Source organism: Pipistrellus hanaki (genome assembly GCF_964339955.1).
Source record: "Pipistrellus hanaki genome assembly, chromosome: 10".
Classification (NCBI taxonomy): Eukaryota; Metazoa; Chordata; class Mammalia; order Chiroptera; family Vespertilionidae; genus Pipistrellus; species Pipistrellus hanaki.
The window spans coordinates 7,486,864-7,504,060 of NC_140512.1; the positions used below are offsets into that span (position 1 = coordinate 7,486,864).

Below are 17,197 nucleotides of genomic sequence, written 5' to 3' on the forward strand. Positions count from 1 at the left end.
TCAAGCAGCAGAGCCATGTTTTGAACTTAGGCAGCCTGACAGAACTTACTGACTATCAAATAATCGGGGAAGTCATTGGGAAAGTTTCCTGTGTATTTCAGACAGGGGCATTGTTTACAATGTAGTGACAGCATGTCAAACAAAAGGTTAGCAATAATTTTAAAGATCAAGAAGTGATTTGGGTAGTATTAGAAATTTATGAACTACTTGCATTAAGATTCCTATCTATATGTTTATGTTTAGAGAATACTGGGAATTAAACGTTTTACACTTAATTGTTAATTAACGACTTAAAGGCTTTTAAATATTTGATGGTCACCTTGGCTTTGCTTATTCAATTTTCTATTCTATTTCTTTGGTCCTCGTTGTCAGCTGATAATAAAAGATAAGCTCTCAGACTGAGCTCTTACATACTGAGCTGTATCCCTTTTCTGCTTCACATTTGCTCTTCCACTGTCTCACACTTTTTTCTTTGAGGAAGAAGGAGGCAGATACCTGCTTTATGTGGAAAATTCTGTCCTGGTAATTGAGTGGGAATGTGAGCAAGGGGGCTGTTCTTCAGTATACTGTTGCTTCCTTCTGTAAACCCAGGCAATTGAGCTGTCATATTTAAAGTTTTATTGGTTAAGATTCAAGTTAGGACGGGTGCCCTTCTCCTGCAAGTTCCTTCAGTGCTGTTTGTGGAAAAGAACAAACAGAAAACTCAGTCAAGTGTTCTGAATAAGGCTGTGAGAAACGAAGTCATTGGTCTCTATGGTCTCCAGGAACACCGAAGGGAAGGGAGTTGTTTAAACACTTAGAAATGGAAAGGAAATACAAATGCCAGCCTGTGGCTCTTCCATATATTATGTCAAAACCAGCCCAGAAGTATGTGACAATACAGGCAAGGCATTCAGTTTTTAGCCAGTCCAGTCATGATTCTCTGGTGAACTGCACAGTCACGGTTATGATGCATTGGGATAAGAGGTGCTGTATAAATGTCAAATGTTACATAAATGTCAGGAATAATTATTGTTAGTTAATGGGGCTAAACTGTTCCTAAGCAAAGCTTCGACTCCCATCCTTAGCAGTTCTAACCACCAAAACCCCCCAGGAGCAGGCAGTTCTAGAAAGGAGAGGGGTGTGTGTGTGTCTGGGCTTAAAAACAGGGGTTGGTGGTACCAGGGTCTTCACTTGCTCAAGTGACTACAGGCAAGACCCTCACCCCTTGAAGTCTGCCTCAGCTCAACTCTAAAATAAGGATAATCAGCACTGGCCACTGCCACTTCTTGTGCTGGGTTGTTTTGCAAATCAAGGGAGTTCATGTGGGCGTGAGTGCTTTGCAAAGTGCGAGCTGCTGCAGGATGACAGGTAGTCTGGAATGGGCTGGCATTTAGCCTGTGCCTTCCCCTGGAGTCTGCCTCACAGGGAGAACATCTGAATGGAAATAAAACTGGAGATGGTGGTGGTGACTGGCCCATGCTGAAAATGCCAGGCTCCTTCTCTCTGGGAGTTGTCAGGAAGATACCGCAGTCCAGGCGCCCGGATCCTGCCTTTTGGCTCTGGCTCTGGCTCTGCCACTTGCCAGTCTGTGGCTCTGGAACTGATCGCCAAGGGCCGTTCCGGCTCTGACGCTGAATCTAAATCAGGCGCATCACTTGGCTGTAGCTGTGATTCACCTTTCGCCTCCAAAAGCAACTCTTCCTCCAGCTTCTCAGAAACACCAAGCGGGGGCTTGGAAAGGGTTGGGTCTGTGTATTCCACGTGAGTGGGCTCAATAAAGTAATTGAGCCTTGGATGCGAGGCGGGCTGGGGGACAGTTACGGAGTTTTGAGTGAGTGCTCTGAGAAGCCAGGATGCACCGAACACTGTAATCAGGTCACCACTGTCGCAGGCATAGAGGAGCGGGGCATCTGCTGGTGACAGAAGAGGGGAGCATCTTGCACTTAAATGTTCACAGAAAGTCTTCCCTCCCCGCTTCAGGACCCCGTCATCTCCCCCTCTCCCGGACACCCACCCCCACCCCTTTCCAGTGCTCCCAGGCCCCTCCGTGGTCCTGTCTGAAACCCTGAGGATTGTTTCCAAGCTGACTCACTCCGCTAATGTCAGGGAGCCGTGTCACCGGCGCTGGGCTCGGCAAGCTGTTGCTTGCGCTGCCGCCGCAGCCGCGCTCTCCGGCGGGTGCACCGGGGTCTGCTCCGGGCGGGGGGGGGTGGGGGGGTGGGGGGCAGGGCGGGGCAGGGGCGGGGCCCGCCCCCTCAGCGCGCCGGCCCCGCCCCTCCGCCCTCCCCGCGGACCGCAATGATTTAGAAGTTCAGGAATCCCACGTGACGTCACCGGGGGGGTGATGTAATGCACTCTAAATAGAATGTATTGTAATCTTTGCTCAGTCCAACGTGGTCCCTTCACCCGGGCTCCGCTCTTGCCTTCTCCACACTTGTTTGGTAAGTTCCTAAAAATACGGCCGGGCCACTTCTGGGGCTTTCGCATTTAGCCACTTTTGTTGCACTTGCCGAGGGAGCCATCTCGGGAGCGTACCGTACTCGTTTGCAGGGGTTGGTCTCTTGGCAGCAGCCGCGAGGTTACTTGGTCCAGTGGGCAGGTCACAGGGCAAGGAGTAGGAGAGATGCGAAGCATGTTTTTGGAGGGTGACCTGTTTTTGCACCAGAGGGAAGTCTGGCCCCAGACGCCGGCGGACGGACTGTGGAATCCTGCCGTGCCCCGAGGCCACCCAGAGACCCCGCGCCTGCTCCATCCCGGAGCGCGTCTCGGTGGCCCGTGGCGCCATGGACCGGAGGGATGCTAACGTGGAGCGAGCAGTGTCCGCCTGGCGTGCGTGCGTGTGCGGGAGCGTGCGTGCGTGTCCCCGGCGCGGGGAACAGCTATGAATCGGGGGTGTGTGTTTGCCTCCAGAGCCCGGGCAAGGTGCGGAACCCTCCAGAAGTGCGGTCAAGCGGTGGCGGCGGCGGCGGCGGCGGCGGAGACGGCGAGCCAGGAACCTTCCCCCGCGTCCCCAGCCTCCCGGCGATGCGGTCGAACCCTCGGAGAAAGTTTGCAAACTTCCAGCGGGCGCGGCGAGGACGCCGGGTCACCTAGCGGGGGGACAGGCGGGCGCGCGGGGGCTCTTCCCTCCCGGGTGCCGAGCCCGTGCCACCTCCGGCGGCAGGGCTGCCCGCGGCGGTGGGCACCGGCCCTGGAGGGGACGTCGCTCTCGGAGGGCGCTTGGCTCTTGCTCCGGAAGTCTGGCGAGTGGCCAGGCTCCGCTGGCGTTCCCTCCGGCCACCCTCCGGCCCGTGCTCGCCGGCATCACTGCCTCTTCCCCGCCGCTGCCCCAAGTGACAGCCGCCGCGTTTGCCGCGCGGGCGGGCGGGCGCGGGGCAGTTCGCGGCTGCGGACCCTCCAAGGCGGATTTTCCGGGAACCACTTAAACTTTTCACAAAGTTCTTAGAGGGGCAAGACGCGTGAAGGAACCAAGGAGCTATCTCCCTCTCGCCGGTTGTATCCCGCCTCTTCTTTGCCAAAGATTTGTTGGGGGGGCGGGGGGCGCAGGGAGGGTTAAAGAGCTAGATAAAGCCCAGACCTTGTCACCCCCTCCCCAACTTTCCCTGACCGGGTCCGCCCCCACTTGATGCTTGTTCAAGGCCAGGACTGGAGTGAGCTGCTTGTATATTTTGTCAGCGTCCGCAGAGTGTGTTTGATTTTGACTTTTCCCTCCCTCTGACATGTGTCAAGGAATAAAGGCTGGATGCAGGTCCATTACGTCATTCTGCTGGCCAGTAAGTGTTTGATTAACAGCTTCAGATATTCAAGGGGTGGGGGGTTTAGAAATGCTGACAGAGCAACTCTGCTTTCCACCCCCAGCCCCCGACATACTTGTACAACAGCCAGTTCCCTGGGCATCTTCATTGCCCGCGCCTCCGGGACCCCTCCTCCTCCGCCCCCTCTCCCGCCCACACCGTTACCGCTCCGGCCCCGCCTCCGCCTCCGCCTGCCTTTCACTGCCTTCCCCGGGGCGATCGCTGTCCCCGGAGTGCGGGTGAGAGCTTCTGGTGTCTGAGGGGAGCCTGGTACCTGATCAGCACAGGCACAATCTGGCCTTTTCCATTATTTAAGAAAGGGACCAGCGAGCCCTCTTCTCCGGGGCGAAAATGCCCGGCCCTGATCCCTGATCAAAAAGGCATCTCAGGAAGTGTTTAGAGACGTTATGGTAATACTGTGTCCCTGTGGTGACTTAGAAAAACAACACACCCATTGCAAACAAAATAATTTTACATAGCGTCTTTCTCCAACTGCACAGTGCAAGAGAGAAGTAGTGAGGATGTCGACTGAATCAAATTTAGCTGGAAGGATCAAGACGAAACGTTTCATTTCCAAAGTGAGGGAATGAGCCCTGGAACACAAAGTACCAAATAATGAATCGCTGTGTGTTTTCCTCTTAAACCTTCCATTTCTGTATTTAAAGAGGAAGTTAAATACCTAAGTTATTGAATTGAGTCCGAACTAAAAACAATTATATGTGACATGCTTAAGGGATACAAGTGAAAACTCTTGGGGTATGTGTGCAGTAGAAATCAAATAAAAAATTACTACCAGGGTTTTGGGTGAAAGAGCCTGTGGGTTTGGATGCTCTCTGATTTGGAGTGGGTGAAAGCTAAAGAAAGAAAAACTTACATTCTGAGTATGTGAGGACTTCTAGAAGGACACATGTTTGGTTATAATCAGATCTGCTATCTTCAAAGTGAAAGCCATGCTATATTGTAGGCATTTGTGGAACTCCTGTCTGGGGTCTAATTGACAATCCTGTCCCAAGTTTTGGGGCTGTATTTATTATTTATTTCCATCTAGAGATGTAATAGTGTAACCCCCACACAACACATGTGCATCTAAATGTTAAACTTCTTGCTTGTGATGCACAGACCTTAAAGGGAAAAATGGCCAGGGTCAGGGACACTGAAGAGTGTGATTAATGATCAGTGATTTAGTGATCAGTGATTAGTGGTTTTATTCAAACTGTTACCTCTGACTAGAAGCACACATCAGAGGATTAACAGGCTCTTTAGATAAATGCTCATTAGTGGAAGGGGAAAGGCAAAGATAAAAGGCACTGCACCCAGGGACAACTTTCGAAGAAAATCATTCCCTTCTTCGGAATAATAAGCTCTATTAACAGAAAGCCCTTTTAATTGAAAACTTGCTTTTATCTTGTAAATCAAAGTTAGATGTAAAAGTTTGTCTTGCCATTATAACCTGAATTTTCCCATATCCTCTAGATGTGGATTATCTCAGTAGTGATATATTTTTTATTTATTTAAATAAACAATTGGACCTTCAGAGCAGCTGAACCCTGACAAGTCCTGAACTCCCCGGGTTTGAAGGTGTCCCCCCCTCCTGGAATGGAGAGTGCCGCTCGCTAACTAGATGGCGCACTGTTATTTGGCATTCTGTGCTGTGCAGTGCAGGAGCCTGAGCGAGCAAGTAGCTGCTTGCGAGGTGTTCTTCAACACTTCCAACAAAGTTGATTCTGTGTAGGGTTGGAGGCTAGACAGTCCTACAAGTTTTTAGTCACATTTTCCATGTTGGTTCAATCTAGGGAGTTCAAGGCTACTGGAAAACTTAGTCTCATTACTGAAAGAAACGTAGAGAACGAGGGAGGAGAGGAGGTACGAGAGTCCAGGAGGTACCTCTGAGTTGCAAAAGTGATTGTAAAATACCAGACCTGTTCTTTTTTGACTAAGGGCTAGTTTCCCAACCCTGTGTCTGAAATACTGAGGCAAATCCTCAGATTTATTGTCTTCCTAATCTTGCTGGTGAAAAAAGAAGTTGCTAGAGAGAAAGGAAGAAAAAAAAACAAAAAACAACCCTTGATTTGGTGACTGCAGGAAGCAACACGTTGCTGAATTTATTCTACAGATAATGGTAAGATGCTGTTTATTATGCTTATTGAGCAGAAAGGGACCTTTGCAGTTGGGTTAAATGAAGCCAACCTTGTATTTTCATAGATGGATTTCAGAAATGGGATTCCTGTTTTGCACTGAATATTAATGTTGCTTTTGTCAGTTTCCTGGGACTTGATAGCATTTTGTGTGGAAGGGTGTGTGTATGTGTGTGTGTGTGTGTGTGTGTGTGTGTGTGTGAATAAGACCATTATTTACTGGGTAAAATAATGTTTATGAGCATGTTTATGTATCAGGTAAGAATTCCTTTTTCCACGAGCTTTTATGAAGCACTATAATAAGTACTTAAGTTTTAATAAGGAAAGAGTTTTTTTTTTAAGCCTAAACATTAAAAATAAAACAAACAAACAAAATGCCATTCTCCACATTCAAACCTAGCTGTGCATTCCATAGAAGAAGGGTGCTGACGACTGAATATGAGCTATTCCTTTAGTTTTAAAACTGAGAAAACAGTGAACAAACTCACCTGTGCCTCCTTATAGATGTTCCCATTTTCTTTGCTTGTAGCACTTTAAATAAATCTGTTCTTTTGAAATCCTGACTGAGCATAGCGATTTTTATTTTCCAGCTTGACTCAGAGTAAACACATTTGCTCAGTTGATAGTATCTTCAAGTTGTTTTTAAATGTAAATAGCTGCTATCCATAAATTGCCTGGAAGTTAGAAGTCAGCTGTGACCACTTGTAGTTTATACAGGAGCAGATAGTTTGTTAGAACATTCCCACCAAAAGAGTGAAAACTGTGCCTTTACTTCTGTATCTCTCTGGAATTGCTGCTTTTATTTGAATAGGTGCTTAAATGAATGGTAGTTTGTCCAGAGACTTTTCCTTCGTAGCTTTTTGATGACAGTGAATTGAAGATTTCATGACAACTACTTGTCAGTTTTCCACACCACAGGTTCAAAACCAATCAGTCATGGACTTTCCATGCTCTTTGTACTGATGTCAAGTTGTTGGTCCCCTGATTTCTTATTATAATTTACTTTTTAGCAATGATGTATCAGCATCCTACCTACAGCTTTTCCCTAGCATTGGCATTTGCTTCTTATTAAGTTGAAAATTATTTTGTGGATGTGGGGGTGATGCTGGCTGGATCCCCAAGCTGTGAACTTTGTATTTGCTGTTGGTTTCCTTCTGCTTGTGTTGTTAAATTTAAATTAGGGATTTGAGTGGAATGATTATTTTTGTCATTTTTTTTTCCTCTTCTTCTCCACTTCAAAGCATTGCCGTTAGTCACAAAATTAATGTGATCATGCTGGTGTTTCCCATCTATATGCTTCTTTTGCTTCTTACAAATTGGATTTCTACAGCAATTTAAGATCTTTTTTTAGAGGCAGTTTTCTTGGATGAAGATGGAACAATGATCTCAGTCAATTCATTATCTTGTCCAGCTTGACTACCAGCTGTATTATGGGAATCAACCAATGCTTTTATAAATTAGTGTTTAAAAATTCAAATCTGGGGCTATTTCTCTGAATCCTATTTGAGCAAATTATACAACTGAGATAAGGTCATAAATGTGTGTGTGTGTGTGTGTGTGTGTGTGTGTGTGTGTGTGGGAGGGGACAATAGCCTCAAATATTTAAGTGTGAGAAAGGAGCACCTTTAGATATGCTAAGCAGACTTAAAGAACTTTTTTGTGTTGCTATTCATAAACTAAATAAGCTATATTGCAGCAGTACTTTAAAAAAGAAGTGCTGGCACTTTAAAAATGACATCATGGTTAATGTTTTTACTAAAGAGTTCTTACATTTTGGATTAAGGAAAAAATGGGCAATTGGTGTTTTTTGATGATCCATTAGTATTGCATTGTTGGGAGAGAGAGATAGACAGAAGTAGAACACTTTTACAAGTTTCTAGATGATGATAACACTGTTTCAGAAACAAGAGCAAAAACCTGAGGCTCTCTTGAGACTCTGGAACTTTCAAAATAAAACTTGTAAGTTTAGGATAAATTCCTGAACGTATAAGATGTTACAGTGACACTTCATATTTCTTTCCTCCATGCTCACTCTATTGCCCAATTATCTTTTTTGAGAAATAGATCAAAGTTCATTTAACACTTTAAAAATACATATTTTCATTGCTTGCTTCTCTTTCCTGAAGGTGTACATTTATAATCTTTACCCTAAAATTATCAAGGATTGAAAACTACTATGTTGGTGTTTGGCTTGAACTAATTTTAGAGAGTAAGAGTTCCTTTTGGCCTAGGCATTCTGATGGTGTGATAGAAAGGCTGTGGCATATGTAGAACTGGAGCTGGGGGAGGCCTTTTCACTCATAAACCAACCTCTTCACTCTGGAGAACAGAACTAAGGCCTGGTGGCATTCACTGGTTCACCCAAGGCCCAGAAGTAAAGAGCAGAATGGAGCCTAGAAGCCCTGTCTCTGCCTCCAGGTCGGTCAGGTTTTCTTTCCGCGAGCCAGGCCACCATAAATGCCCTTGTCATGAATGAAACACAGCCTGTGGCTTTGGATCCCTGCTTTTTTCAAGCCTTTGATTGCTAATCTTTCAAAGACAATTTAAAAAAATAGTTATTTTGAATAAATGCCCTAACCATATAAATTATAGTTTCTATTCTGTTTATTCTGTGATGTTAATTTTTCTAATATCGGCCTCCTATTTGAGAGTCATTCTTCTTCACTATTATTATTAGACATGCCCTGTTCAAACTACACTATCCAGATTTCATTTGAGATTAAAACCAGGCAGGACTAAAAATACTCTAAAAGACCAGTCAGAATAATGCAGTAACTTTTTTTTTTTTTTTAACCTCTCAACTTTATCATTTTTGAGGAAGAGATCTGAAAAATTATTTAAAGTTAAAATCAATAAATAATCTTTGTTTCAGTTGAATAGAGCAACAAGTGTTTTCACTCTGGCAGATGTACTTCTGCTCAGGATCCATCTGTAACTTATTATCTTCCCAGGTTGGTGTGTAGGAATGAGAGGGTTTAGAGGTGAATATTACTACATGAGAAGTGAGTTGAGTCTGGAAGTATGCTCTCTGTGGTTTAACTGGCAAAACCTGACTAATCATAGCTAACAGAAATCATGCATGCAACATAGGGGGCTCCAGAGCACCAAACATTTGATTTAAGATGACATTTAGGTTATGCCATATTTAGGATGGGGAGCAAGAATATCTCAATAGAAATCTTGAATGCATCTACTATATGTGTGGTTTGGCCTGGCCTGTAGGTTTTCTCTCCAGCTCTTTGCATGAAGGTTTTCTATCCGAATTCAGGTCTCTTTTCTTCTTTTATTGCACTGAAGAGCTCTGTGTTGCATGATTTCTCAAATATAATACATTTCAGCCAGTTTTATGCAAGTCGCTCTCTGCTGGCTTCCCAAGGAGGGGAAATCACATGCAACAAAAAAATCTTTGTTTTTTAATTTTTTATTTATTTTTTTAATTAGCTGGTTATTAAAAGAAATACATTTTGTCTTTATTTGCCAGATCTGGTAGGGCCATTTCACTTTATCAAAACTATTTTCTTCTTTAAGTAAGCAGTGATGCTGTTTGGCTTCTAAATGATCAGGTGCTAATCTGTTCACCAGAGGGTAGAAGGTATTGAGGCCAAAGTCCATTTCCGCTAGGGTACCTAGGTGTGACGTGGTGCTCCATCATGAAGAGCCTGATTTGTCTCACTGTAATGACAACACTGTCTAGAAAAACAGCCCTTCTGGGAGAAAAGATCATATTATAGGTTCAAACTTCTATATTCTGCGGAGAGGCTGATAATGTGCTGAAGATGGCTCTTAGAATGCCAGGGCTACTTATTAAGCTACAACATGGTCAAACATTCACAGGCTGCAACTTGACTATCTACATCTTAAAAGCCTTAACAATCCTTTCCAACCTTTCTCTGCGTTTTTCTTTATGTTAATGTTTTTCTGGATTTATTTTTTTGACACCCATTCTTGTTACTCTGCTTTCATGAGTAATCCTACAATAACAAATCAAAAATATGTGCACAGTGCAGAGGGGATGTTTTTCCATAAGGGAAATAGATTTTAATATCAAATCTTAGAAGAAAAAATAGCAAGACAAGAGAGAAAGGTTCAAAAGCTGATTGATGGCATCAGGGGCTCTGCCATGTCCAGCTCTGCAAAAAAGTGGGCTGTGGCAACAGAAGAAGCCTAAGACCGGAAGAGGGTATCCCCAAGGTGCTGCCTTAAACTCAGTATGCTTTCCTGCCTCAGTTTCTTCATTTGTAATAAGAATTTTGGTCTGGACCAGCACTGTTCAATACTGGGAACCACATATACCAACTGCATATGTAATTTTAAATATTCCAGTAGCCACATTAAACAGGCGAAAAGAAACAGAAGTTAACTTTAATAACACTTTTTATTTAACCCAGTATATATGAAATAATATCATTTAGACTTATAATCAATATTAAGAATGCTGATGAGATGCTTTATGACTTTTTTGGGGTACTAAATCTTTGAAATCTAGTGTGTATTTTGCAATTACTACACAATTCAGGCTAGTCACATTTCAAGTGTTCCGTGGCCACTTGTAGCCAGTAACTATGGTATCAGGCAATGCAAATATGTATATTCTGTATCAATGGTTCTTAATCCTAGCTGCCTAGTAGAACTACCTGTGGAGTTTATTTAAATAATTGATATCTACACCCCTTTGGATTTAACTGGGGTAGAGCACTCAGCCTCTATATTTTAAACAAGTGTTTCTAACGTGTAGTCAGTGTTGAGAACTGCAATTCTAACTGATCTCTAAGGAATCTTCTACTCTGTGATTCTATTTAAGGAAAGGGATTGCAATATTGCATTCAGAGTTCAAGGGCAGTAAGTGGTTATAGATGTGCAGCATAATACAAAACACATTTAAGAAAATATAATTAATAAAAATTAAAATGTATAGGTTGATTAAATAAGAAGGTAGTTCTTTGTACCTCACAAGAGCTCAGTTTTGTGTAAGTTTCAAATATGGATGTTTTAAATAGCTTGATCTCCTCCTTCCCCTGCAAAATCTTAACTTACAGTTTGCTTTGCACAGAGCCTCTTAGAAACCCTCCATTTTGTAAATGGTCAGGATTGACACATTTCAGTTTTGTTGCTAGTTTGCTGTTTTTGTCCCAAATACTACTTGCCTTTAGCTGTTTTTGGAGGGAAATCTTACTCCATTTGAGACATCTGGATTCCCTTGTGTTTCTTCCCTCTAAGCTTTTAATAAGCTTTGTGTCATTGCACTGGACAAACTTGCCCTTTGCTCATGTCAAGATGTTAGACCCGCCTAGACTTAAGGTCTTCATTCTATTTGACATCCCTTAAAATAGTAGAAGAATCAATATTTCTCAATGCACACCAGAATGTTTTTCCTTTAATTATTATTTTTTAAATATATTTTATTGATTTTTTACAGAGAGGAAGGGAGAGAGATAGAGAGCTAGAAACGTCGATGAGAGAGAAACATCGACCAGCTGCCTCTTGCACACGCTCCACCGGGGATGTGCCCGCAACCAACATACATGCCCCTGACCAGAATCGAACCTGGGAACCTTTCAGTCCGCAGATGTCCGCTCTACCACTGAGCCAAACCGGTTTCGGCTCATTTAATTATTTTTAACAACATACCACTTGTGCATTCACTAAAGGATAAAAATAATCATATATGTAAAGAAATAATGATTTCCAAATTGTTCACCTATTGTTTCTTGAAGTCAACAAACAGCATTGCTTGTGGAGGGGAGGAGACCTCGGGGAAGGTCCTTGTGACTTTATGCGGCTGAGAGCTCTGCATTCCCGCATTCATGAGTCATTTCTCCCGGAACCTCTCTCCTTATCCCACAGCAGTCTGCTTCCAAGTGCATGTCATCTGGCCATGTGCTTTTCAACATGACCTAAAACCATTTTTAGGCACAAAACTGCACATTTCTTTACATTTTGTGACATACTATTCGTGCTTTCTGTAATGACATTTATTAGAAGAATTTACCCTCCATTTATTAAGACACAGCTTTGAGTCCCATTTTATAGATGGAGAAGCTGAGGGGTTGAAGGCTAGGTAGGCATCCTGTTTGTTAATTAGAAGGGTGGTCAGTGTGAAAAAGAGAGCTCACATTCATTATAAGCACTATCTGGGTGGCTGCCAGGTGGGAATTTTCCAATTGTGGTTACTATTGCATTTGCCTATGGATTTATAAGTAACATGCTTTCTGATGATTTTCTATGCATGCATTATTTGCATTTAAATTGTTTCTCTGCTAAAAATTCTTGAGTCCCAGCTTTAGGCTACATGTACTTGGATTGATTAACAAATACATATGGGTATATCAGCCTCTTAATGTGGGATCTGTACTAAATGTTGCATGGAGACATCTGTTACAAACCTGTGTTTTTGGTAGAATCTAGCGAAACTTTCTCTCAGGCAAATTTGTGATCAACTCTTAAAGGACTTTGTGGAGTGACAATGAGATTAAAGATTTAAGTTGTTCAACTCTTTTAGGGATTCAAAGTAAAGGGGTTTAAGTATTCATTCACTGAGCAAGATAGACTAGTTCTAGCTCCTGAATTATCTTTACTAAAAATACTTTGGCTCTTGTTGTACCAATGTACTGTTTTCACACTGGGCCCGAGCCATCTGCTTTTGAGAATTTGATCTTTGTTTTCTCCTAATGATGATTAGGGTTGGACTTAGCCATTTTCAGTTCCTATCTGCACCTCTATGTCTTCAGGGGGAGAGATAAAAGCCAGGTTTAAACATGCAGCCTGTGGCCAGTGCCAGGGAGGGATTACGTTGGATCCTTTGGTAAGCATTATGCTAAAGTTAAAGCAATTTTAATATCCGCACATATATGTGGTTATGGTGGTTATGCTTGTGTATAAATAAAAACCTTTGCCAATGAAGACCAGAGAGTTACTAGAATATATACTTGTAAATGTGATTATCATTTTTTTGAGAATGCCCATAGATAAAACGTTCTTCCTTTTGAGCAAATCTATTTGTCATATTGATTTAAATACACACATTGTCAATTAAAAAATATTATAAGATTTAAAAAAAATGTGAGCCCATGCTTAAGACACTCTTCTTTTCTAATAAGGCCAGTCTAAGCACACACTGTTTATGACTCCATCTCCCAGCTTTGCAAAGCCAGATGACTAACAACCACCATTCTTAGTTCCGAGCTGGTGGACGTCATCAGACGACGTGTGCAGTGTTTAGGCACCATGAAGAGCGTGTAATTTGAAATTGTGCTTTTTGCTAGATACCCATGCTGATCTCCAACCATTCAAAACATTAAGAAAACAAAACAGCGATGGCTGCCCATTGGAGGGAGGCAGCAGTGGCTCAGAAGCACTCACAAAAGCCAGGGAGGAAAAAAATGACGTGCAATTACTTGGCATGCCCTTTGGAAGGGACATTCTTAAGGCAGACAGGTTCACCAATTAACCCACGGTTCATTTTTACCCTTCCCCCTAAAGCACAAAAACTATAGCGTCATAGCATCTTTAAAGGAAGGCTGTAAATGGATGCTTTGTCTTTTTTTTTTTTTTTTTTAATTTAGTACATATTTTAGGAAATCTCTTTAGGAAGCCTTATATTCCTTATCATAGTTTTAGTTATTTTATGCTTATTTTTAAAAATGGAAATTCTGGAGATTGGTTGTGTAACAAGTGAAGATACTGTCACTGAACTATCCACTTAAACATGGTTAACATGGATAATTTTATGTTAGGTGTATTTTAGCTCTTTTTTCTTTTTTTTTAAAGGAGGGATAAGATTTGCTCATAGGCATTCCCCAGATGGAGAAATAGAATGTATGGACCACTTGTTCAAAGTTAGGTGTGGCAGCTGTCATCCCTTCACGGGAGAAGCAGAAATCTAGAGAGGACTTTTGTATTTTAGGCCTGGCAGAGAGGTGGGGGTTGTGATGTGATTCTGACATGCAGGATAATTCAGGGGAGACAACAGCTAGGCACACAGATCCAAATGACCCTTTTCTGAAGACTGGTTTGATCTCGATGGGTCATATGTTTAGTAAGCTGTATCATTTCATTTGAAAAACACATCGTTTGACATCTCTATTTGTGTTGATTGATTGCCTTCTCAGTGCAAGGATCTGCTCAACTGAGATCAATGAAAATACACAGCCTTGCAGTCAATGTAAGGGAATATAAGCCCCACTTCCTTTCTTCCTCTCTCCCTCCTTCTCTTCCTTCATCAGACATTTACTGAACACATATTATGTGCTAGGGACTAGGTATACATGATCAAAAACAGACTCCTTGGTTCCTCTCCTCACAGAACTTGCTGGGAGAAGTGACACTAAATAAGTCTTTGCAGTGGAATGTTGTGGGAAGGTGAGGGGTGCAAGGCTGAGGCAGAAAGCCCAGTTAGGGATTAGTGTGGTTGTCCAGGCAAGAGGTGATTGTGGCGTGGGCTACGATGGTGCCAGATCCAAAAGCCATGTGAGAGATAGGATCCATATGACTGGGGATTGATTAACTGGAAGATGAAGGAAAGGGAGAGGAGTTGTACTCACTCTAAGGGAAGAGGGAGCCAGGCAGGATAAGCCTGACCCAGCAATGAAGTCCAGGTTGTTCTTTGTGCTGGTAGAGGAGGGAAAGGTTCCTGGCCCAACGCCCTGTAATCTTGTATCTGAGTCCTTGGAAGAGAACAGAAAATAACTGAACAAAAACTCAACGAGCAACTATAACTAAAAACTGTAGTGCAGTCATTGTATTGCAAGGCAGTGCGGTTTTTATAATTTCTGTCACAGAAGAGACCCTCCAGAGAGAGAGGCATCCACCTGCCAGGCAACCACAGCTCTGGCCCTCAGATGTGCGTGGCCAGATGTGTCAGTTCCCTAGGGTGGAATTACCACAAACTGGGTGGCTTATACAACAGAAATTTATTCTCTCCCCGTTCTGGAGGCTAGAAGTGCCCAAGATCAAGGTGTTGGCAGGGTTGCTTCCTTCTGAGGGCTGTTTCAGAAGGCTTGGAGATGGCTGTCATCCCCGTCTCTTCAATGGTCTTTCTTGTATGTTCAATTTTATCCTTTTTATAAGTATACGGGTCATAATGGATTAGGACCCACTATAAAGATCACAATTTAACTTGACTACCTATGGAAAGACTTTATCTCCAAATTAGGTCCCTTTCTAAGGCACTGGAGACTTGGGGGCAGATCACAATAGGTATGCCCAGCAAGAAGAAAATACCCAGGGCAAGTAGTAGTGAGACCCCACAGAAGCTGACCGATTGGGAGTGATGTAAATTATAACCAGACATTTTAAAAATTATGTTAAAAAAAGTTTCCAAATAGATGGAACCCCAAAAAAATTGGAATTAATCTTCAGATATGTGGACCCACACATTACTAGGAATAGACAAAGCCAGCAAAACACAGAAAAAACAACCTGCACTTTAAAACAGATGTATACATATTACACTGATTAATGAATTTGCTAATGTGGGCATTGACCTTGGTTTGGCCTTGAATTTGTCCAATAGGATTTGTGAAAGAGCAATGCCATAAGGACAACACAACTTTTAACCTTGAGAACAAAGAATTAAATACAACTGTAGTTTGTCACTCTGCCAGGCTTAACAATCATTGTCTTGATGTGCTAATATTTACTGACAAGGACAAAAACCACCAGTTCCCATATCAGAATACACATACCAAGTTGAATATAGATGTTTCAATGCAGGGGGAAAAAATTCTGAGTTTCTACTTGTTGATGGACATTTATACCTCTGTGCTATCTCTGTTTTGCACAATGAAAACACAGAAGTAAAAGTTCTGTGCTTTAAAAACATATTATAATGAAAAGACAAAAAATGGGTAAAGGATCTGCATAGAGAATTCTCCAAAGAGGATATGCAAATGGCTAAGAAGCACATGAAAATGTGTTCAGCATCTCTAGCTATCAGGAAAAGCAAATCAAAACCATGGTGAGATACCACTTCACATCTACTAGGATGTCTATAATAAAAAAGACAGGCAATAATACATGTTGATGAAGATGAGGAGAAATTGGAATTCTCATACCTGCTGGTGGGATTGAAAAGCAGTTTGGCAGTTCCTAAACAGTTAAACATAAACTTATTTTCCAGCAATTTCACTTTTAGGTATATAACCTAGAGAAATGAAAACATATGTCCACATAAAAACTTGTACATAAATGTTCATAACAAGGTTAGTCATAATAGCCAAAATGTGGAAACATCCCAAAGTTTATCAACTGATGAATAGATAAATAAAACATGGTATGTCCATATAGTGGAATACCATTTGGTCATAAAAATAAATGAAGTGCTTAATAATATATGATATTGTGCTAAGAAAAAAGCCATACACAAAGGACCACATCTTATATAATTCCATTTATAGGAAAGGTCCAGAATAGGCAAATCTATGGAGACATATGGTAGATTAGTGTTTGCCTAAACCTGAGGGTGGGACTGGGGGCTTGGGGATGACATCTAAGGGATATATAGTTTCTTCTTAGAATTATGAAAATGTTCTAAAATTGATAGTGGTGATGTTTGCACAAATATGTATATATTCTAAGGCCATTGAATTATACATTTTAAGTGGTGAATTGCATGATATATAAATTACATCTCAAAAATCTGTTAAAAATATATACCATGGGGGAAAATGTAGGATGCTAAATTTAGAATATATGCCAAATGAGATATATTTAACTTAGCAACTTCTCTACATGTATCAAGATGAGCAGTAAACAAAGTTAGTAGGTGTATTATAGATCTTGGAAATAGGAATAGGCAACTGCTAAAAATCATACCGCATATGTCATATGTGTCTCTATCTCATACCTCTCTCCCAGGCTATGAGCCCTGACTTCCAATTTTCTCTATTTCCTCCTAGTTGGATTGCTGCTGTTCCTTAATTTTTAAATTGTTCAAATATTAACATCATCATAATATTTCTCCTTATGACACACTCATTTCAGTGGAGGCTTCCATACTCCTCTGTGTCCCCAGCTTGAACCCTCATGATAATCATGGACTTTGCCTTTTCCCTTGGCCATCATGAGCATGTCATTGTCAAGTTTTGTAGACATCCCCTCCACTTGAATAATGTCTTATTAGTTTTTTCCTTTTGCCCTGTCTCCTTCTTAAGCAGTTCCTTCTATGAAGTGGAAGTTAAGGCTACCAGGATTATTTATTGAGCCTTGACCAATATCTATTCTCTTGATCTACATGTCACCTTCATAACAAAATTACCGAGGAGATAAAGTTATTCCTTTTTATGGATA

General features: G+C 42.1%; 1 protein-coding gene across 6 annotated transcripts in view; it reads left to right on the forward strand.

Moving 5' to 3' along the window:
* The first annotated feature begins 2,307 nt into the window (after positions 1-2,307).
* CREB5 (cAMP responsive element binding protein 5) overlaps positions 2,308-17,197 on the forward strand; it is a 387,508-nt gene continuing 372,618 nt past the window's right edge. For 3 of the 6 annotated variants that reach the window (XM_084896981.1, XM_084896984.1, XM_084896985.1), the window contains exons 1-2: positions 2,308-2,423; positions 2,893-3,755. In XM_084896981.1, the coding sequence (XP_084753107.1) occupies positions 3,702-3,755 (54 nt within the window). In that variant the 5' untranslated portion in view covers positions 2,308-2,423; positions 2,893-3,701. The other 3 variants (XM_084896983.1, XM_084896986.1, XM_084896982.1) reach the window with 3 other exon arrangements.